The sequence below is a fragment of the Diabrotica virgifera genome, chromosome 9 (genome assembly GCF_917563875.1).
Source record: "Diabrotica virgifera virgifera chromosome 9, PGI_DIABVI_V3a".
Classification (NCBI taxonomy): domain Eukaryota; kingdom Metazoa; phylum Arthropoda; class Insecta; order Coleoptera; family Chrysomelidae; genus Diabrotica; species Diabrotica virgifera.
The window spans coordinates 58,584,411-58,607,738 of record NC_065451.1 but is presented as its reverse complement, the minus strand read 5'-3'; the positions used below and the strand labels follow the sequence as shown (position 1 = coordinate 58,607,738).

At 31.0% G+C, this 23,328-nt stretch overlaps 2 protein-coding genes and 1 long non-coding RNA gene across 5 annotated transcripts in view; 2 read left to right on the top strand and 1 right to left on the bottom strand.

The window, feature by feature from the left end:
• LOC114339171 (uncharacterized) overlaps nucleotides 1-11,653 on the top strand; it is a 98,226-nt gene extending 86,573 nt beyond the window's left edge. Inside the window, exon 6 of the mRNA XM_050661253.1 lies at nucleotides 11,565-11,653. Coding sequence (XP_050517210.1) covers nucleotides 11,565-11,582 — 18 coding nt within the window. The 3' untranslated portion in view covers nucleotides 11,583-11,653. The remainder of the gene's footprint in view (nucleotides 1-11,564) is intronic.
• Nucleotides 1-23,328, bottom strand: part of LOC114339168 (dynein axonemal heavy chain 1-like) — a 1,269,803-nt gene that overhangs the window by 744,962 nt on the left and 501,513 nt on the right. The gene's annotated exons all lie outside the window — the stretch shown is intronic.
• Nucleotides 21,583-22,572, top strand: LOC114339172 (uncharacterized). The gene is made up of 2 exons (XR_003653866.2): nucleotides 21,583-21,775; nucleotides 22,274-22,572. It is a non-coding gene; the product is annotated as an uncharacterized LOC114339172 (long non-coding RNA).

Genomic DNA, 23,328 nt, shown 5'->3' with positions numbered 1-23,328 from the left:
AATTTGTAATGATACCGATATATTCATAATATTGACGCAACTCTCTGCTCCGGACAATAACATATATTTTGAAAAAAAAGCGAAAAAGGACAATCTATCTATCTATTATAGTTGTAATAGGTTTAAACATTCTCATAATATAAGAAAATACGTTGGGTTCTTATATATTTTTACTGGGTGTGATACAACTTATTAGATCTGATAAATATTTTTTATGACGAGAATGCTAACAAGGACGACATCATGAAAAACGGATATCATATCATTGTTGCTTTGTATTCTGCTGCAATTGATGTTACATATAAAAAAAAACACAATAACATATTGACATTAAATGAGTTACGATTTTTACAATTTATAAGAAATACAGGGAAAAAATTTGCGTTTATCGTCAATTACAACACTGGTTAGGTAAAAAACTTAATGCTACCCATACCCAATATGGATAGAAAAAAACTGATATGGATTTTGAACCCATTTACACCTCAGATTTTTTGACTCCTGAAGTGATATTAAAACAAATAACATGTAAATGTTCAACGGGTTGCAAAAGTACAAGATGTGGCTGTAAAAAATATGGTATAAACTGTACGGATCTTTGCACAAACTGTGCAATGGAAGAAGAGGAAAAAAATGTTGCAATCACGCTGCAGTAGTTCTTGACGATGTCGAGTCAGATTTTGTAGACGATGAACTAACTGTAACTTGCCGAGAAGTTTAGAAGTTGTAGATGTTCACTAGAATAATCAAATTAAAATTCATAAACAATGTTTTATTTTTTATTTTTATACTTATTAGATGCCTACCTAGACAAATATTAATAGCTTCTTTCAATTAAATCATAATAAAAAAAATTAATTTTTTAAAAACTATTAAGGACTTTTATATACTTTTTAATTATTGCAATTAAAATAAATAAATAATGTATTGTACTAATTTATAATTATTTTATATTTATATAAAAAATATACTTTATTTAATAAAATTTAAAAAATTTTTACGAAATACTTGTAAAATTCAGTAACGTTTATAGTATAATTGAATTAATTTATTTTCACGGGATTTTCCAATTTTCCCGGAAGGTGCAATTTGCACAATTTTTATTATTTTCTTGAGCTACCCCAGTTAAAAAAAGAAGGTTGCGCGTGCTATGGAAGGTGATAAAATATTGCAGTTTTTTTTCCAAAAAAGGAAGCGAAGCTCGAACAGTTCCCACCTTCACTTTCGTTGGTGGTGTTTTACGAGTACCGTCAGTTAAGGCGGGTTGACATTACTAGTGAATAACGAACGTGGCTCACGCTTACGTATTTTGTCCGTGCTATTGTTAGATATTTTATTATCTATTTTCAAACTCGAGCAGTAAATTTGTATCTATGCATTGCATTTATGCAAATGTACTGCTCGAGTCTGAAAACAGATAATTAAATATCTAACAATAGCACGGGCAAAATACGTAAGCGTGAGCCACGTTCGTAATTCACTAGTAATGTCAACTCGCCTTTAACGATACCGTTATAATAATAAGTTTTTATTATTTCACTGCCTATGCAATCTATACACTGCATCATAAAATATAGATTCCCATAAATAAAATATGTTCAATTTTCAGCTCTTAATGTTTATAAACAAGGCAAAATTGATTTATTAAAAAAAAACTAACTTGATTCCTATTACTCATATAAAATTATTTTCCTTTTTTAATATGTATTTTTTCATCAGATTTTCAGTGAGCCTACATGCAAGCGTGTGATATAAAAACTGTCAAAGTTATTCTAATTGTTTATAACCTAAAAAGTAGGGCCTTTTTCAAACGGTTTTTTTAATAACAATTTTAATAAAATGTTAAATTTTGTTAATACATCTTAAAAATAGAGTCTCGAATAACTGATTGCGATTTGCTAAATATCTGTAGAGTCACTGTTAGGGCAAAAACAGTTGTATAAACAATTGCTCTCTTGGATAAAAAAATTAAATAACTTATTAACTATTTGGTCGATCTGGTTGAAATTTGGCAGATTTAAATAGCCCATTAAATAACATAATTTAAAGTAGTTAAATTATATATCATTATGCAAAAAGTAAAGTTATTAATATTTATAAATTAGTGCAAAAATGAGGGTTTTTTGCAATTATCTCAGTCAATTGTTTATATGTTTCAATATATGTCCCACCAAATTAAAGAACTTTTTAAGGTCTACAATATTTATTTGAAACAAATTTCTCTAAAATGAACAAAAAACGTTTTATCGTCAAAAAACTGACTTTTTCATTCTTTGTAACTGTTTAAAAAAAGAAGAAGAAAAATTAGCTGTACGTCTTCACGGAATTATCATCAGTTATCACTCATCTACCGTTTAGCACCTTCAAAACCCTGCTTAACATTTTTTCATGTTTTTTTACCTATTAACTGGGGTATTTTTTTTGCCTTCCTATCGGCTTCTATTGTAATATTTTCTTTGTTGTTTATTGATTGTCTTTTCTCTGCACATATCCGAGCCATGAGAGTCTTTGAATTTTCACAAATTGTACAATATCGTAACCTTCATTCAATTCATTAACCTCGTTGTTTCTACTGATTCTTCATGTGCCGTCTTCCTCTTGCATCGGGCCATGTACTTTTCTCAGTATTTTTCTCTCGAATGTACTGAGTTGGGCTTCATTCCTTTTCGTCATTGCTCAGGTTTCATAATCATACGGGTCTAATCAATGTTCTGTAGATAGTCATTTTTGTTCTTTTGTCTAATAATTTCAATGTCATCAATCTTTTAATAGCATAGTGTGTACGATTCCCCTCTGGAAATACGTGCATTAATTTCGATCCTTACGGAATTCTTCTGATTTCTGTGCCCAGATATGTGAAGGCGTCCACATGTTCAAGAGTATAGTTGTCTATTGTGATATAGTTTTCATTGTCAGGTGTTCTTTTAACGGTCATGTAACTTGTTTTTGCTTCGTTTAGTTAAAGCTCCCTTTTTCGTGCTTCAGGATCAATGTTTTTGAACGCTTCAGTTAGTCGTGTTAAAGTGTAGAACTACATCGTCTGCATATTCAGTAATTTGTACTGTCCTGGTGTTTCATTGGTTTTTCTGATGAGTGACTCAAGAACTAGGTTGAATATTATGGTTCAATATGCAGCAATAAGTTGTTAAACTGAGAATAGACATATTTCAGAAAAAACAAGATTACAAAGTCAAAATTAAAATCACTGTCATTCGGTTATATTTAAAAAAAATTCTGATCGTCTAAAAGTTCGGAGTGTAAGGTTGCAAATTCTCCTTCTTTTGTGCATTTCTTTAGCATTTTAAGCACTCAACAACGTCTTTTTCTATTTCTGCAATATTTGTTTACATTTTCTGTTTCTTTGTCTAATATTAGAGCAATTTTTATTAACGTTCAATTTTAACAGTTGTTCACTACACAAAGCAACCAACCAGCGGCAAGCCTTTCGCAGTGTGAATTGGCTCAGAAACGTTGCCCGTGCCTTGCCGTTGCGGGTCCGGTTCCTTGCACGTCTAATGAGAGTCAGGCTTAACTGAGACTAAGATTTACTAAGTGCTATGTATGGTCGGTGCTTCTATGTGGCATAGAGGGCTGGACACTCAAAACAAGGGATATAAACAGAGTAGAAGCTTTCGAACTGTGGCTTTATAGCCGTATCCTAAAGATACCATGGACGGCGAAAGTCACAAATGTAGATGTCCTTAAAAGAATCAACCAAGAACGCCAATTTTTCGAAACCATCAAGAAAAGGAAAACGGCGCATCTCGGTCACATCAGGCGAAATGAAAAATGAAAAATGCCAGTTCCTCCAACTTATAATCGAGCATAAAATTGAAAGCAAGAGAGGAATGGGATGCAAGAAAATATCCTGCGAAACTGAGATCCGCTTGTAGGCTGCAGGACTGCACGTTCTTCCTGCGATTTTTTAGGGGGTTGATTTGATGATATTAAAGTACTTATCAGGAAGTTCTTTGTCTGCTAAATGTAGAAATTTTTTGGCAGGAAGTGAATTTTGGTTTTTGGATGCCTGGTAAATACAGAGACATGTTAACCGTAGACAAGGCATACTGAGCAAAAAAGCGTAGCGCGCGGGCAGTTGATCGGTGGTCTATCTATCTCTTTTTACTAAGCGATACCGCTTATATGACCGAGAAAGACCGGCTAGACCACTCATAATGAATATTGACCAATGGTGTCCTTGATATCGGCGTTACACCTCGATGCACATAGCGGCCCATAATCTACAGATTAATATATCTATGGGCATTGATTAATAACTACCTACACATGCTATGGGTAAGTGTATGTTCTTTGCGATGGCATGTCGTTTAAAGAGACTCATTCGTTCTGATATCCCAGCTATCGATAGTTCGTAGAACGTATCCTTTATTATGCTTTTCAATCCAATTTCGGATGATGGGGATATTTAGTGCAGTCACTGAAGGTTTTCACCTCCGATTTGGTTGAACCTTCATCGATTTCCATGAAAATTTGTTAGTAGTTAGAGGATACCTCAAGGAACAAAGGTGATGTGATGCCAACTTTCGCTTTTATCCTGGGGTGAATGCCACCCCTTCTCGGGGGTGAAAATTATTGTATTAAGAGTAACCCCATAATTCCACAGAGGGACAAATTCTAAGCAAAATTTTGGTAATCATATCTTTTTGAAGTTATACTTCTTTAGGCGCGATTGAGATTGAGGGTGAATTTATATTGATCTGCGCGCATGCGCACACCGACAGTTTGGTATTAGTCTTTATACGGGCTCTGATTTGGTGTTGAAATGATCTGTCAATAATTGTTCAATATGGAGGTTATCGGTAAACAAAAATGTTGTATAGTATATTAGTTGTTAATATATTGTTGTGAGGACAGAAATAAAATCAAATTTATAATTATAGTTACTTTTTAAATAGTTTTGAAAAGCCATAGGTACGTAATTCTAAATGTTTCAGTTGTATTCCAATAAAAAATTATCTTCATACCTATTTGGAAAATGAAAAAAATAATGTACTTACCTAGTACTTGCTATGCTATACCCCTAGTAGGCAATGCTTTAATTTACATAATCTGATTACGAACAAACTTTCTACAAATTTTCATCTAATGTATCGTTTTCTTACTCTATATATTGTTGTATTTTAATTAGACAAAAATCAAACTAATAAAAATTCATATAAACAAAATGTCAAAAAGTTTTTCAGTTTGTGTATATTCCCACATGACGTATACGCGAAGGCGGTGCAGTTTGAAATTGATTCGACTCTCGTACGGCGGGATACACGGGAAGTAGGTTCAAGCCCAATGCAAGTTATATCATTTTTTTATTTTTTGTAGATTTTATGATTGTAAATACGAGTATATTATTATATAATTTTTTTCAGAAAATACGTATTTAATTAAAATTTTTGGCAACAATTATTGTTCAGAAATCATTTGTGGCATTTTTCAATATGTTTGTGTGTGTTTTATTTTTTTATTTTTTTAATTTTTGGTATTATTTTAATAAAAATTTTTGGAAAGTAGTAGAGAAACTGTTTAAAATATATTAATTCCGTTGAAATCATATAATAGAAGTATAACTTCTTACGTGCGTACAAAGTACACACATTCTTTTTTGAAGTTATACTTCTTTACGGGCGTAATGACGGTGAAATTTTATATGGGAAAACCTAGCGACCGGGCGCATGCGCATTATAACTTTGTTCTGATTGGATGTTCAAATGACATGACAAAAATTATCCAATATGGCAGCTGTGGCACAGCTGCGGGACTGTGTTTGGTTATAATGTATGCTTGTTGCGTTTTAAAATTTGTAGGAAGAGAAACAACAAACAAAAAGTTAGTTAATGGTTATACTGCCTTTTTAAATAGTTTTCATATTATATTTTTGGACTTATTTACATAGAAGAGATGATTGTTGCATGCCAATGTGAAAGCTCATCAAACTGTGCCTAGTATGAGTGCCGCAGATCTCGCTTATTCAAAGCTAAAGAATCTTTCACTGGTAAGTGTTTTATAAATAGTTGATCAAATTTTGTTATGATATTTGAACATAGCCACTTTGCACGACGCAAGTGATTGCGAAATTTATTAGTCGTTATACGGGCTCCGATACCTACCTTGAACCTACCAAAATACATAAGTAGTATGCAATACTTTTATTTACATAATTTGATTCTTCTTACTCTATGTTTTGTTGTATTTTTTCTAAATCATTTCAATTCAAAATCAAAATAATTTGATTTACATAAGTTAAAAATGTCAAAAGGTTAATCTGTTTAGTTATACGATCTTCGCACGTAATGACAAGCTGTCTCTGTGGCGAAGTTTTAATGCGAGTGAAAACGCAAATACCAGCCGCGTGGTAAGTTGGTTCGAATCCCAATAGGAACTTTTATTTTTTTATTTTTTTTATACATTTTATGATTGTAAGTATATTTATTATATAATTTTATTTTCAGAAAATACGTATTTAGTTAAAAATTTTTCCGACAATTAATGTTCAGAAATCATTTGTGGCATTTTTAATGTGTTTGTGTGTGTTTTATTTTTTTATTATTTTAATTTTTGGCACTGTTTTAATAAAAATGTTTGAGAAGTAGTAAGTATAAATTAATTTAATATTTAAATAAAATATAAATAAAAAGTATATTAATTTCGTTTATAATTATATAATCATATAATAGAAGTATAACTTCTTACGTGCGTACAAAGTACACACACATTCTTTTTTTATACAAAGTTATTAATATAAATTAATACTTTTTGAGTTATTAAAGATCAAAGATTTTATTTTTTCGTAAAAAAATGCATGTTTTAAAGTGGTTTTTCACGTATAACTCAAAAACTATAAGCTTTTATAAAAAAAAAGAATGTGTGTACTTTGTACGCACGTAAGAAGTTATACTTCTATTATATGATTTCAACGAAATCAATATACTTTAAACAGTTTCTCTACTACTTTCCAAAAATTTTTATTAAAACAATACCAAAAATTAAAAAAATAAAAGAATAAAACACACACAAACACATTGAAAAATGCCACAAATGGTTTCTAAACAACAATTGTTGCCAAAAATTTTAATTAAATAAATATTTTCTGAAAAAAATTATATAATAATATACTTACAATCATAAAATCTGTAAAAAAAAATAAAAAAATGATATAACTTGCATTGGGCTTGAACCTACTTCCCGTGTATCCCACCGTACGAGAGTCGGAGCGATTTCAAACTGCACCAACTTCGCGTATACGTCATGTGGGAATATACACAAACTTAACAACTTTTTGACATTTTGTTTACATGAATTTTTATTAGTTTGATTTTTGTCGAATTAAAATACAGCAATATATAGAGTAAGAAAACGATACATTAGATGAAAATTTGTAGAAAGTTTGTTCGTAATCAGATTATGTAAATTAAAGCATTGCCTACTAGGGGCATAGCATAGCAAGTACTAGGTAAGTACATTATTTTTTTTACATTTTCCAAATAGGTATGAAGATAATTTTTTATTGGAATACAACTGAAACATTTAGAATTAGGTACCTGTGGCTTTTCAAAACTATTTAAAAAGTCACTATAATTATTTTGATTTTATTTCTGTCCTCACAACAATAAGAACTAATATATTATACAACATTTTTGTTTACCGATAACCTCCATATTGAACAATTATTGACAGATAATTTTAACACCCAATCAGAGCCCGTATAAAGACTAATACCAAACTGTCGGTGTGCGCATGCGCGCAGATCAATTTAAATTCACCCTCAATCTCAATCGCGCCTAAGGAAGTATAACTTCAAAAAGTTATGATTACCAAAATTGAAGATAGTAAAGAATTTAATACACTCCTCACTTAAATAACCAAATTAATGTTAATTAAAAGTGAGTTATGGGTAATTGAATGTATATTTTTTTCGACGAGAACTCAAATCTAAGTATTCAAGCTTAAATAACGGAAAAATGATGCATTTTATAAAATACACCTGCTGAATACTTCTCAAAGTACTTCGAAATACCTATTAAAGGAGCTCCAGAAAAAGTTAATAGGATCAAAATTACGCATGTTATGATAAAAATAAGAGAACCCTTTCGAATTTTTTAGGAAAAAGTGAAAAATAAAACATATTCCATTTCCACAAAAATTTAAATTTATAATCCCTACAAAAATTTATTTATATTAGGATAAGTAATTATTCCAAAAATTTTCATAGGTTTAGAATGCATATTCTTCAAAAAAAGATATTAATATTTAAAAAAGTCAGAATTTTTAAAATTATCGCAATTTTCATTTTCTTCTGATAATAACTCCAAAAATACTCAATATACGTAAAAATTATATACAAGGAAATTTTAGTTTTTTCTGTATCAAATATTTTCCTTTTTTTACTATTTCTGTAGGATAAAAAATGAACGAGATAGAAACGATTTAAACTTAAATTTTGCTGCGAGAACCATGCAACCGGGGTCATTTAACCTTTTATTTTTAAAAAATTAAAGGGTTTAAAAGATTAAATTCAACGTGGTTTGTTAGCCCTTGGAATTAACTTTCAAATGGTTTTTAGGTATATCTGATACCTTAAAAATTAACGGAGTTATTAAAAAAAAGAATAAAGAAAATAGAGCAAAAAAATAAAGAATTTTGAAAAATTTTTGGAGCATAAATTTTAATGCTATCGACTCGTTCGGGAGCTCGTGTGATAAATATTTCTATGTACCGGGTGTCCCAATAAGAATGGCTCTCGGGCATATCTCAGGAACCGTTTATAGTAGAGCTTTGAAATAAAAAATTTTATAACAAAAGTTGCCTCAGGAAAAGCCTGGAAATTATTTTCATAATTGTGGGTCCACCGCTAGAGGGCGTAATTGAATATCAAAAATAAAAAAATCTAAATTTTACATAATTTTCCTAATGAAGGGGCACTGAAAATCCGATTATTGTATTCTTGATAAAATTCTGCGCATATTTGATTTAACAAGTTTAACTCTACCTTTGAAAATAAGAAGTGGGGGTGAGTGGAAACCTTGTTATGAAAAAATGGCTGTAAGTCCGGTTCTGCTAAATCAAATTTTGAAAACTGGGTCTTGTTGAAGACAGATCTTTTTCTTCAATGTAAGCGTGATAATTTTGAACCATCCTAATCAGTAATAAGCCAGCTGGGAGGCGTTATTTAATTTTTTTCAGAAATCTAGTTTTCTTTGGAAAATATTAAATACAAGTATGCATTTTTAATCATACTTTATAAAATTAGATTAAATTAGCAATAGAATAGCGAAAACCGCATGTAGATACCTTTTTTCTATCTCAAGATATCTCGAGAAACGTGTAAATTTTATACATAACTGTTACTATCACCGGTAAACTAAGTTAATGAAAAGTAGTGTGCTGTGGAAAAAAACAAAATAACATTTTCCAGATGTCAACGTATAAAAATATAATTAATTAAAACAACAATATAAAGAGAAACAATACTATTAAAATTAAATATAACACAGAACAAAAAGAACTACTTAGTGACGACCTAAATATTCAAATTGTTGCCCATCATATACTACTCTAGAATACATTATCCAGAGAATACTAAACGCCATTCAAAGCATATCGAGAGCAGAAATTGAGACTGCTGTTCAATCTACTCTTGATAGAGTAAATGTTTGCAACGAAAATGATGGGCAAAAATTTGAACGTTTATGTCATCACTAAATAGTTGTTTTTATTTCTTTGTAATAGGGCTTTTCAACACTTCTCATTTGATTCGAGCCTCTGTCATATGCCGTATAATCCGTGTATAATATTAATATACAAGATCGAGGCTCGAAACAAATGAGAAGCGTTGAAAAGACCTAATATACGTTGACAGCTGGAAAATGTTTCTTTGTTGTTTCCATAGCACACTACTTTTAATGAATTGTTTCGTTTACCGGGGACAGTAACCGTTATGTTTTTAAATTTACACGTTTTGTAAGATATCTCGAGATAAAAAAAAGGTATTAACATGCGGTTTTCGCTATTCTGTTGCTAATTTTGTCTAATTTTGTAATGTGGTATTAAAAATGCATGTTTGTATTTAATATTTTCCAAGGAACACTAGATTTCTGAAAAAATTTTAATGCATGTTTGTATTATAATGCATGAATAAAAATGCATGTTTGTATTTAATATTTTCCAAGGAACACTAGATTTCTGAAAAAAATTAAATAACGCCTTCTAGCTGGCATATTACTCAGTAAGTTGGTTCGAAATCATAACTTTTACATTGACGAGAAAGATCTGTCTTCAACAAGACCAAGTTTGCAAAATTTGATTAAGCAGAACCGGACTCACAGCCAGTTTTTCATAACCATGTTCCCACTCACCCCTACCTCTTATTTCCAAAGGTAGACCTAAACTTGTCAAATCAAATATGCGTAGAATTTTATGAAGAATACGACGGTTGAATTTCCAGTGCCCCTTCATTAGGAAAATTTTGTAAAATTTAGATTTTTTAATTTTTGATATTCAATTACGCCCTCTAGCGGTGGTCCCACAATTATGAAAATAATTTCCAGGCTTTTCCTGAGGCAACTTTTGTTATAAAATTTTTTATTTCAAAGCTCTACTATAAACGGTTCCTGAGATATGGCCGAGAGCCATTCTTATTGGGACACCCGGTACTTTGACAAATCTTTAATTAGCTTATGTTATAAAATGTATAATTTTCCCGTTATTTAAGCTTCAATACTTAGATTTGGGTACTCGCCGAAAAAGATATATATTTAATTACCTATAACTCACTCTTAGTTAACAATAAAGGTTTTTACAGTAAGGAGTTTATATCTTTTTTATTAGCTTTAATTTTGGTAATAATAACTTTTTTTGTAAAACTTACAGTTTTTGAGTTATTTCTGAAAAATTGGTTAAAAACATGCATTTTTCTCACGAATCATTAAAATTTTGATCTTTAATAACTCAAAAATCTCTAATTTATTTTAATAACTTGATATAACAAATTTTGCTTAGAATTTGTCCCTCTATCGAATGATGGGGTTATTTTTAATTAATAATTTTCACCTACGAGAAGGGGTGGCATCCATCCCCAGGGTAAAAGCGCAAGTTGGCACCATATCACCTTTGTTCCTTGAGATATCCTCTAACCACTCACCAATTTTCATGCAAATCGATGGAGGTTCAACGAAATAGGAGGTAATAGTTCATATCCACATTCAGTAACTGCACTAATATAATTGGTTCGTTAGTGGATTAGTGTTGATGGATAATCACGTCTTTTTCCATGAGATTGCTCAGAATTTTCTTCTCGGTTGCCTTAAGTTGATTCATTAGCCTTTTGTTTAGGGCTAGGTAGATTCTGGTTATGTAATCGATTATTGGCCTGATGTGTGATTTGTATGTGTGAACGAAAGTAACACATATCTAGTTAGTGGGTTAGTGCCCCCAAATTTACTATTTAATGCTTTTAGGAGCTTGACTCTAATTTTTCTGTATAGTTATAAAATATTTGTTATTTGCAATATTTTTAATATTTCATTTGATAAACCAGTTTTTTTTTATTTCAGAACTTCATCTTTTTTTAAGACCACAAAAGTAAATCGGGTGCCTCAAGACATAAAAAACCAAGATTTTTTAATTATATATTTAAAACATATTTTATTTTTTGTTTTATTTTTACCTTACAATACTATTATACAGTCTGTTCCAACGAAAATTTGACCCCCCCCCCTAGAAACTCAGAAACCAAGAGCTTCTTCATAATTAAAAAAAAAACATGTCAATTTATAATGGGAGGGGCCGAATTTTCATGCAAAATTCATGCCCTCAAACGTAACCCCTACTGCCCCGCATCAAACCCCACTTTTTTTTAAATAGCAAGTGTGGTCGAGCGGCACATCACTTGAAAGGTAATTTTTTCTCCATATGACACTATACAGGGTGTAACAAAAATAGAGGTCATAAATTTAATCACATATTCTGGGACCAAAAATAGTTTAAATTCAACCTAACTTACCTTAGTACAAATGTGCACATAAAAAAATTACAGCCCTTTGATGTTACAAAATGAAAATTGAGTTTTTCCAATACATATATCGAAAACTATTAGAGATAGTTTATTGAAAGTGGACAAGTGGCACTCTTATGGCAGTAGCATCTCAAGAAAAAATTATAGTGAAATTTGGACACCTTATAAAAATTATTGTTGTAGTATCATTAGTAGTCTAGTAAAATAAGATTACACTACATGTAAATCAAAATGTAAATTCGTACAGGTTGGAACAAATTTTATATCAAAGTTTAGGTGAGTACAAAAGATATTTTCAAAAAAGTATCCAAATCATATGAGGGGATCATTGTTTAAATAATTAAAAAGGGGTCATTTTTGCACAATATTTACTTTTTTACCTGCTGAGGTAATTTACATTTTAATGAAGGTCTTTAGGGTATTTTTCTACAAAACTGAAGGATAAATCTTTCACCTAAGATTTACTAAATTAAATTTGACCCCCAATTTATTTAAATAATTATATATAAAATTTAAAAATCAAATTTGCAAATAAGTATTTTTTGCGTTTTAAATAAGCACTATAAATTATTTTGTTTGATAGAAGAACTTGCGCTATATTACCAGTATTAAGCAAAAAAAATTGGTTAAAAAATATTTAATACTTTATGAGATATTCCATTTGTTTATCAAATGTTACTATTGGTAGGGGAGCAAAGTATGCTAAATGTGCAGTCACTCGAGCGTTATGGGGACCTATTGGGTTGTGAAGAGTAGGTCCTAAAACCAAAAAAAGTTAAGTAAAGTTTTCCATTTTAGCGGGCGCTTGTCATTTTTTAATTTAATTTTCCATTTCCAACAATCGTTTTTTCCGATTATAACGCCATCTATCCATAATTCGGAAAAATGTTTCGAATAAAAGTTACTTATTTTTACGTAAGGAATCCAAATCTGCAATAAAAAATGGGGGCTCCTATTTAAGATTTTAAAGTAACCCCCCGTCCCACCTCCGTGGGGGGTCGTGTTTGGTGCCATTAGATATATTTTTTTAAAATATTGAATAAGTGTATTTTACAGTTTTTCGATTTGATGTTCATTTCGCGAAATATCGCGGGAGACGTATTTAAAATAATAAATTTACTCCCCACCCCTCTCCCTGGGAAGTCGTGTTTGGTATCGTTCGATAGATTTTAAAAAAATATTGAGCACGTATTTTTTAGTTTTTCGATCTGTCATTCATTTCGCGAAATATTCGCTTTTTTCTTGTGAAACTTTGGGACTCACCCATTTCCTTACGCCCGGCTCAAATCGTCAGATTTTTGAAATATACACTCTTTTGCATGTACTTAACTTACCTTATCTTAATCTGACAATTTCGAGTTTTTTTAAGGATAGATTTTTTTTTTCGGGCCCCCCTTAACGAACTCCCCTGTGTTAAGAGCCAATATATAGTAGAGGTACATCTGCAGGGTACCAGGTTTCTCACCATATGATAATCTGACGCGCTCGAGTAACTGCAAAAATCCCCGCTTGGGCTCCCCTACCATATATTTTCAATTGCAAAAACGCGGTTGTTGCCAAAAGAATATAAAACTGTGTAAAACCTCGTTACCTTTATTTTTAAGCATATTTTCGACAAATGTATTGATAAATTCAAATTTCGATTTAACTCCCTCTAAAATGGCATTTGAAAATTGTTCTAATTTGTTTATAAATTGTTTTTTTAATAACGTCACGGAGATTAAACATTTTGAAATGCTGTTCCGATAATCCGGCTCCTGGGAATTTTTCACCAATTAACAAATTTTTTTTGTCGTTTTTTCTTTTTCTTTTTTTCCTTATAGTAAAAGATATAGTTTTGCTTATAGAGTTTCGTTAAGAATGTCCAATTTCTGAGTTGTCGATTCTTGACCTCAAAATATTAAGATTTAACCAAAATCACTTCAATAAAATAATGCTCCTTATTGAGTTACAGGGTGTTTTATTTAAAAATTTAAAAATTATTTTTGCTCAGTATTGTAAAACTATTCCACATATCCTTTTCATACTTGGTAGAAAGTGTAGGTACTATACACCCTATGCAATTATGTTAAATACAGGTTTCTGGCTATTACCAGAGGCATACGACAGGCGGAGAGGAGAAAGCAAATGGTTGACCCTTCCTAAATTCTACGTCACTGGCGAAATTGCCATTTTAGCGCAATTTTTAGATTCTCCCATACTCTCAATGTAAATAACTTACTTTTCACTCGTCACGATAAAGTCATTAGTTTTCGAAATATTTGGAGTTAAACATGTAACGGCACAGTTATTTTATTTTTATTAAAGTTTTGTGCCGTTTAATTTTTAATTTCAAATATCTCGAAAGCTAATGATTTTATCGTTAAGACTGAAGAGTATATTATTCATTCTTAACGATAAAATCATTGGTTTTTAATATATTTGAAACTAAAAATTAAGCGGCACAATATAATATATATTAATCAAAATAACTAAATAACTGTGCCGTTACATGTTTAACTTCAAATATCTCGAAACCTGATGACTTTATCGTTACCAGTAAAGAGGATATTATTTACATAGACAGTTTTGGAGAATTTAAAAATTGCGCTAAAATTGCAATTTCGCCAGTGACGTAGAATTTGGCAAGGGTCAACCATTAGCTTTCCCCTTTCCGCCTGTCGTACGCCTCTGGTAATAGCCGGAAACCTGTATTTAACATAATTTCGTAGGGTGTATAGTACCTACACTTTCTACCAAGTATGAAAAGGATATGTCGAATAGTTTTACAATACTGAGCAAAAATAATTTTTAAATTTTTAAATAAAACTCAATAAGGAGCCATATTTTATAAAAGTGATTTTAGTTTAATCTTAATATTTTGAGGTCTAGAATCGACAACTCAGAGATTGGACATTCTTAATGAAACCCCCTCTATAAGCAAACCCATATCTTTTACTATAAGGAAAAAAAAAGAAGAAGAAAAAACGACAAAAAAATTTGTTAATTAGTGAAAAATTCCCAGAAACCCTATTACTGGAACAGCATTTCAAAATGTTTAATCCCCGCGACGTTATTAAAAAAACAATTTATAAACAAATTAGAACAATTTTCAAATGTCATTTTAGAGGGGAGTTAAATTGAAATTTGAATTTATCAATAAATGTATCGAAATCATACACAGAAATAAAAGTGATGAGACTTTAAGCAGGTTTATATTCTTTTGGTAACAACCGCGTTTTTGCAATTGAAAATATAGTAACAATTGATAAACAAATTAAATATCTCAGAAATTATTACACATTTTTTAACCAATTTTTTTTGCTTAATACTGGTAACATAGCGCAACTTCTTCTATTAAATAAAATAAATTTATAGTGCTTATTTAAAACGCAAAAAATATTTTTTTGCAAATTTGATTTTTAAATTTTATATATAATTATTTAAATAAATAGGGGGTCAAATTTAATTTATTAAGTCTTAGGTGAAAGATTTGTCCTTCAGATTTGTAGAAAAAACCCTAAAGACCTTCATTAAAATGTAAATTACCTCAGCAATTAAAAAAGTAAATATTGTGCAAAAATGACCCCTTTTTAATTATTTAAGCAATGATCCCCTCATATGATTTGGATACTTTTTTGAAAATATCTTTTGTATTCACCTAAATTTTGATATAAAATTTATTCCAACCTGCATGGAATTACATTTTGATTTTTTTTTATTTTATTAGGCTATAGTTAACACATTGTTTTTAAGACTTTTTACTTCTTAGTACTTTTTCGAAAAGTCAGTTTTTAGCGAGATATTTTGAATATTTGTCAAATCCACCACATATTTGTATATGGTGAGTAAAAAAGAATATTAAATTTAACTAATGGTACCACAATAATAATTTAGTTGAGACGTACACAAAAGTTTGGGGGGTTTAAGGGAACAAAGCCCCCATAAAATTTTTATGAGGTGCACAAATTTCACTATAATTTTTCTTTAAGATGTTCCTGCTATAAGAATACCACATGTCCATTTTCAATAAAAAATCTCCAATATAGTTTTCGATATATTCGAAAAAATCGATTTTAATTTTGTAAATTCAAAGGGCTGTAACTTTTTTATGTGCATATTTGTACTAAGGTAAGTTAGGTTTATTCAAACTATTTTTGGTCCCAAAATATGTGATTTAATTTATGACCTGTATTTTTGTTACACCCTGTATATTTATTAATTTACATAATAAGTTAATTAATAATAAAGATAAAATATAAAATGATATAAAGATAATTTTGGACCTAACAAATGTATTATAAATTATTTAAATCCAAAATTATTATTATAAGGTATTCCGCAAATTAAAAAAAACAGAGTCGTGTACAGAAAAAAAATACCTTTCAAATGATGTGCAACTCGACTACATTTGCTATTTAAAAAAAAAAAACTGGGGGCAATAGGGGGTTACATTTGAGAGCGTGAATTTTGCATGAAAATTCATCCCCCTTCCAATACAAATTGACGTGTTTTTTTAATTGTGAAGAAACTCTTGGTTTCTGAGCTTCTAGGAGGGGGGGGGGGGTTCAAATTTCCGTTGGAACACACTGTATAGTTAATATTTCTATAGACACAAAACAATTAACTTTTGTGTACAGTCGTCAGAGACAAAAATGCCACCGAGCCTTTAAAGATCATAGAACAAGCAGAATTTTGCTGAGAATGTCAATTTTGGGAAGTCAAAAAAGATACAAAAAAGTTGGCCACCCCTACCCCAGGGCTTCTATCTAAAACTTCCCTCTTAAGAAACGGAGAAAACTAATTTAATAAGAATCTGTGCGCTGTAGAAAAAAATGTTTCAAAGAGAATTTGTTTTTTTGAATTTACTGCTATTTTACAGTATGGGTAATAAACTAAAACATTTTTAGATAGTCGTATCTTATAGACGTGATGAAACAACGTCGACTGATAAAATCTAAAAAAAATCTAATGAAACAGAATATAGACACTTGCAGAGAAGAATAAAAAAGGAGATCAAATTAGCGAAATAAAAATGATATCTAAACACGACTTATTTAATGTGCACAAAAAACTAAAAGAAATAAATAACATATTTAAAAAACGAGTTCCTTCTGTACTCGTTGACAATAATAACAAAACTGTTGTAAATGAGCACGAAATGAGAAAATAATGGCAGCTATATCAGAGTTCTTTGAAGATGACAGGAATAACATTGCCGAATTCTACCAAAACTGTACTGGCGGCCCAGAAATTAAGCTTGTGGTCCAGATGATACACCAACTGAGTTGCTGAAAATAACACAGGATGATAACATAAAAGTAGTAGTAAGACTTTTTAATTCAATATATAACACCGGTGTGATTCCCACAGATGGGCTCAAATCCATCTTTGTCGCAATACCTAAAAAACAAAATGCCAGAAAATTCTCAGAATATCGATTAATTAGCCTAATGAGCCACACTCTTAAAATTTTCCTAAGAACATTTCACAACAGAATTAGACGCAAATGCCAAGATCTCGAAGATACCCAATTTGGTTTTAGAAATGCTATGGGAACCAGGGAGGCCCTTTTTGCGCTTAACATCATATTACAAAAATGCCGTGACCAAAGAAAAGATGTATTTGCATGTTTCGTGGAGTTCGAAAAGGCATTGATAAAGTACAGCATGTAAAATTAATGTAAATACTAAAAAATATCGGAATAGATGACAAATATATTCGTGTCATTAAAAATTTGTACTGGAATCAAACTGCTATCGTGAAAATTGAAGATAACTACACCGGTGAAATCTCCATACAACGAGCAGTAAGACGAGGATGCATTTTGTCACCAACATTGTTCAATATTTACTCGGACCAGTTATTTAAAAAGGCATTTGAGAGACAGCCATATGGAATAAAAATCAACGGAGAACTACTTAATGTGCTTAGATATGCATACGATACAGTAATTCTGTCAGATAATATTGAAGGTCTCCAAATTCTGCTTGATCGTATTCACGAGGTAGAAGAGGAAATGGACATTAAAATAAACTCAAACAAAACCAAATTTTTAGTGTTTAGTCGTGACTCACATCCCAATGCAAAGCTTCAATTAAACGGAGTCCAAGTTGAGAAAGTTCACAAAATGACACATTTGGGAACTGTAATACCGGACCAACTAGATCCAAACATAGAAATAAAACGTAAAATAGCAATGACTAAAACTACTTTTATGAATATGAAGTCATTTCTTTGCAATAATCATCTCAGCTTAGAACTAAGACAAAGAATGGTCAAGTGCTATGTTTGGTCCGTACTTTTGTATAGTGCAGACGTGTGGAGCTAAAAGTATCGATCATGAACAGAATTGAAGCATTGGAAATGTGGATTCATAGACAAATGCTAAGGATAGCTTGGACAGTAATAAAAACTAATGAAAAAGTACTAAGGAGGGTCAACAAAGATAGAGAACTGCTAAAGACTGTTAAACATCGAAAAATGTCTTAACTGGGACATATAGTGAGGGGAAGTCGATATAAAATATTACAACTGATCCTTAAAGGCAAAATAGAGTGCCGTAGACCTGTAGGAAGAAAACAAGTTTCTTGGTTAAAAAACATTCGTGAATGGACTCGGATACCAAATGCTGGACAATTATTATTCCATATTGCAGAAGATCGAGAAGCCTTCGCAATGGTGATAGCCAACGTCTAATAATTCTGGTATGGCACGTGAAAAAGAAGATCTTATAGAAAATCTAATTATTGCTATTTAATATAAAAATAAAATTCGACCTGTTTCGGGATTTTTCTTTAAAGTCGACATTTTACGAAATAATGAATTTATGCGTTACTTTATGGACGCACTGTATAATCGAAGACGATAGAGCCTATGAATTATTTCCAGGCCCCTCTGTTGATAAGTAGTATGATTTTGGTTTACTGTTCTCTACATTTGACTACTAATTTATTAAATTGCGGCAAAACTTTAAATTTGGGTAATTTGAGCTTCAATTTGAGGGAATTTCAGTTTCTAAGTGGGGGATTTATAAAATTACATCTGGCAATTCTGGTGGTCGTTGCAGGTTGTATAGTCTAGACGCCAGAGTGGTCCTTTTTAATTCTGATGGACAAACTCTGCTTTTTGTCTGCTGATTACGAATTTCGAGGGTGGATTTCGATCCGAGTGATAAAAAAAATTGATATAAACAATTTAATTGTTTATCTACGACTGATACATAATATATGTATTATACTTGTGGTGTTTGCAATATAATGCCATATAATAATCCCTTAGGGATTAATAATGCGGGATTAATAGCTATTAATCCCTCTGGCACAACAATCACAAAATTCACCATGGAAACAAAATAATCAACCTCAAAAAGTGTCACTGTCAAACGAATAGTATATTTGACAGTTTGTGTTGAGATGGACGAAAATGAAGAATCTTTTAATTGTACACCACCAGAAATTGTAGAACTAGCTACAGCAACAGCATCTACCTTAATACCTGAAACATCGAAATCCATTTATAATAAAACGTACGCAACCTTCAACGAATGGCGTGTTCGAAATAACGCGAAACCATTTTCCGAAAATGTTCTGCTGGCCTATTTCGCTGAATTAAGTGCAAAATATAAACCGTCTTCATTATGGTCATTCTATTCAATGATTAAATCTATGTTGAGAATAAACCATGACGTTGATCTGGAAAAATACGGCAAACTAAGAGCGTTTCTAAAGAGAAAATCGGAAGGATTTCAAGCAAAAAAGTCTTCCACTCTAACCCCAGAGCAAATTAGGAAATTTATTGACAAAGCTCCTGATGAAATTTATCTTTTACTTTTACATAAGGTAAATATACATATTTAATTTGATTTATTCAAAAACTCATATGCTTATTTGCTTCAGGTAATATTGATCATTGGAATTATGAGTGCATGCCGCTCAAACGAACTTTATCAAATGAATATACAAGACGTGAAGGATCTCCAAACAGATTTATTAATAACAATTCCCAAGTCTAAAACCAAAATTGTACGAAAATTTACCATAAACAGTACGTTTTACAATATTGTGAAGAAATACATCGATCTCCGTCCGTCACATGTGAAAATAAATTCATTCTTTCTAAATTATCAAAAATCTAAATGTACAATACAACGTATAGGAAAGAACAAATTTGCAGATATTGGTAGGCAGATTGCCAAATATTTAAACTTGCCAAATCCTCAAAGTTATACCGGCCATTGTTATCGCAGATCATCTGCCACTCTGTATATTGATGGAGGAGGCGATTTAACTGGATTAAAGCGTCATGGGGGCTGGAAGTCAACACAGGTAGCTGAAGGATACATTGATCAGTGAGAAACAAGGCAACTACAGCAGATACTATCGCTAAAGAGATAAACAGTAATGTACCATCTTCTTGTTCTACAGCAATCGAGATCCCAAATATTTGTATTAAAAACTCTACTAAAGTTAATGATGATTCTCAACCAATTCAGTTTATTAATTGTACTATTACTAATTTTAATGTTTTTAACAAATAAAGTTGTTCATTAAAAATCTTAAATTAATTAATTTGTCGTAGATAAAGTAGAGTATACTACTCGCAATAATGGCTCTCATTCCCTCGGAATGTTACTCCCTCGCCGCTGACGCGGCTCGGTTCGTAAATATTCCTCGGGAATAATAGCCATCATTATTGACTCGTGGTATAATCTACTATTATAAATTGTTTATAATGCTCTGGCTCGTAAACTAAATAGGCTAAAAAATAATGTTTCAAGTAAAATTTGTTCGTTAATAAAAAACGAAGAAAAAACCTTTACTAAACTTAAATGCAACAATTAAAACTCAATATATTGTAAAATTAGTGCACAATGCAAAATTCAAATTGCAAAATAAGTGTTTTTCTAAGATTTATCGATCATAACTTGGCTTCTACGCATGCAAATGAGCCTCAGAAGGTCCCATTTTAAAGCTTTATTAATAGGCTTCCAAACAAAGTTTGTTAAATTATTTTATCATTATTTATTTTAAAGTTATATCCGTTTGAAATTATAATTTTCTTAAATAAAATGTACATTAATTTGTTTATAAGGGTTTTAAGTAAATTTGAGCTGAAAACATTTATACTTTAATTAGCAATAATGATAGAAGAACTCAAAAGGAACAATTTAAGATTATGAAATTGTTCGTAAGTTTATTTTTGGTCAAGATATCAATATTTTAATGGCGCGCTATGAGGAGCAAGATCGGCTCACAGTCAAGTATGTAAGTATTTTTTGACGCCGTATCGATCGTAACTCTGCTTCTACGCATGCAAATGAGCCAATATGTGATATCCATATAAAAATGGATCGAGTTCTTTTGGCGCATTGTAACGGTTCACATTACGAAATTAGCTCTTTAATTATTTTTATAATTATTTTCCCTTAATCTCATTTAAATTCTCTAATTTTCTCGTAAAGGACTACTTACGTGACGTCATACTTCGGTGATGGAACGTACTATATACGCCACCTATCGAGAAATAATACTTCGCGTTCTGAGATAAATTTGACATTTCCTAGTGGGAGACGTCAAGTTCACTGACCACTTGATTTGTGAGCCCGGAGTAGGTAGGTCACAGTACCCAAGTGGTGGAATCTTTCTCTTAAGTACAAAGCCTTTATTGGAACATAAAGTTCCCTAGGATGTACATGGTGTTCACAGTGTTTTCCCAGAATCCACCCAGTGTTTTATAGAGGAAAACAGTAATGAAGAACTGAGAGATCCGGTAAATAGATACATATTTTTTTGACATCACGAGGTTAATGACATTGCATGTTACATTATTTATACATCTAATAAAATATTTCTTCCAATTCAATTTTCCTAGTAAATTTATTCAGTGAATTTAGTAGGTATCTTTTAATTATTTCAATATCTTTAAGTAATACTCATTCAGAGAAAATTCTAACCTTAACTTTTAGCTATTTATCTGTAGGTATCTTTGATATCTGTATATTTTATTGCAACATCTAATAAGTATCCTATAATTATTTTAAAGAAATCCTATTTATTCTTTACTGTAATTTGAAATTGTCACATATTTCGCTCTGAAGGTCAAATTTTGTCAAGTACTATCCAATAATGAAAGTTTTTCTTGTATGTTAATGGCCCTTTTTTACATTACAATCTATACTAAAAACTACTTCTTAGTTTCTCTTTTTTCTCCTTTGACTTTATCCTAGACTTTTACATTGAAACTAAGACTGGGAAATATTTGTTTTAGCCTTTTGGGGAAATAATACACTACAACATGGGAAGTCATAGACCCTCACCCAACTGAGAGGAACCTATTCCGGCTCCAATCAGTCAACCTGGGAGCAAGTAGGAGCGTTTTAGCTTCGTTTTCATTTTTTTACACCTAGACCTACAGGAGGTTCAGTATTGCAATACCAAGGTGCTCATTTTCCGGTATGCGGTAGCAACCTTTTGAGAAGTCAGTTGGGATTGTTTGGGAACAATGAGTGTTTGTGATAATAACTTTTTGTATATGGTGTTTCATATCACAGACATTTGGTTAATGTATTACGTTTATTAATTATTTTTCTCAAGATTTAGCTTAAATTTATTTGCTGTTTAATATAGGTACATATAAGGTTAGTAGGTTCCCAAACTGTTGTATCTACGGTAAGTTCTTGTGCACAGGAATAAGCCTAGAAAATTAGGTTTTTATACGTTATTGGTTTGATATTTATTTTGTAATATTAGTAGCTTGTTTCCCAGATATTTCGTTGTTCTATTCGCTTTATTCCATTTGTTCGGTTAATTTAGGTCATCGTTTCGGTATTTATCTTAATCCATTTCTATAACTTTTAGTCATTAATGAAACATCATTGCAGATAAAAGTCATCATTGCAGATAAAACGAGCATTTATGTATGTTGTGGCGGCATACACATAATTGACGTGCCTTGATGATCCTGCAAAGGAACTAGATCCACTTTATATGCATATCATGTAGATAATTAGACTCTGAAGCCTCAGAAAGTTTTAGTTTTACTGCCTATAAGAACAGAATTAGTACCACCATGTAACTGTAAAAATTTCTCTTATGAAAACAGAACTTATGCAGATGTAAAAATGCTGAGATTCCCTGTATATCTCGATGCAGATGCATGAAAGAAAATGTTTGTAAAAATACTTAGTATTACTAAATAATATCAACTTACTTTTTAGTTATACTTCTAAAATATTAGTTTTTAATGTTTTTTTTTTCATTTAGTACAAAAAATAGAAGACAAAGTAAATAGAATGAAAGGGGATACGAGGTACAGTATGATGA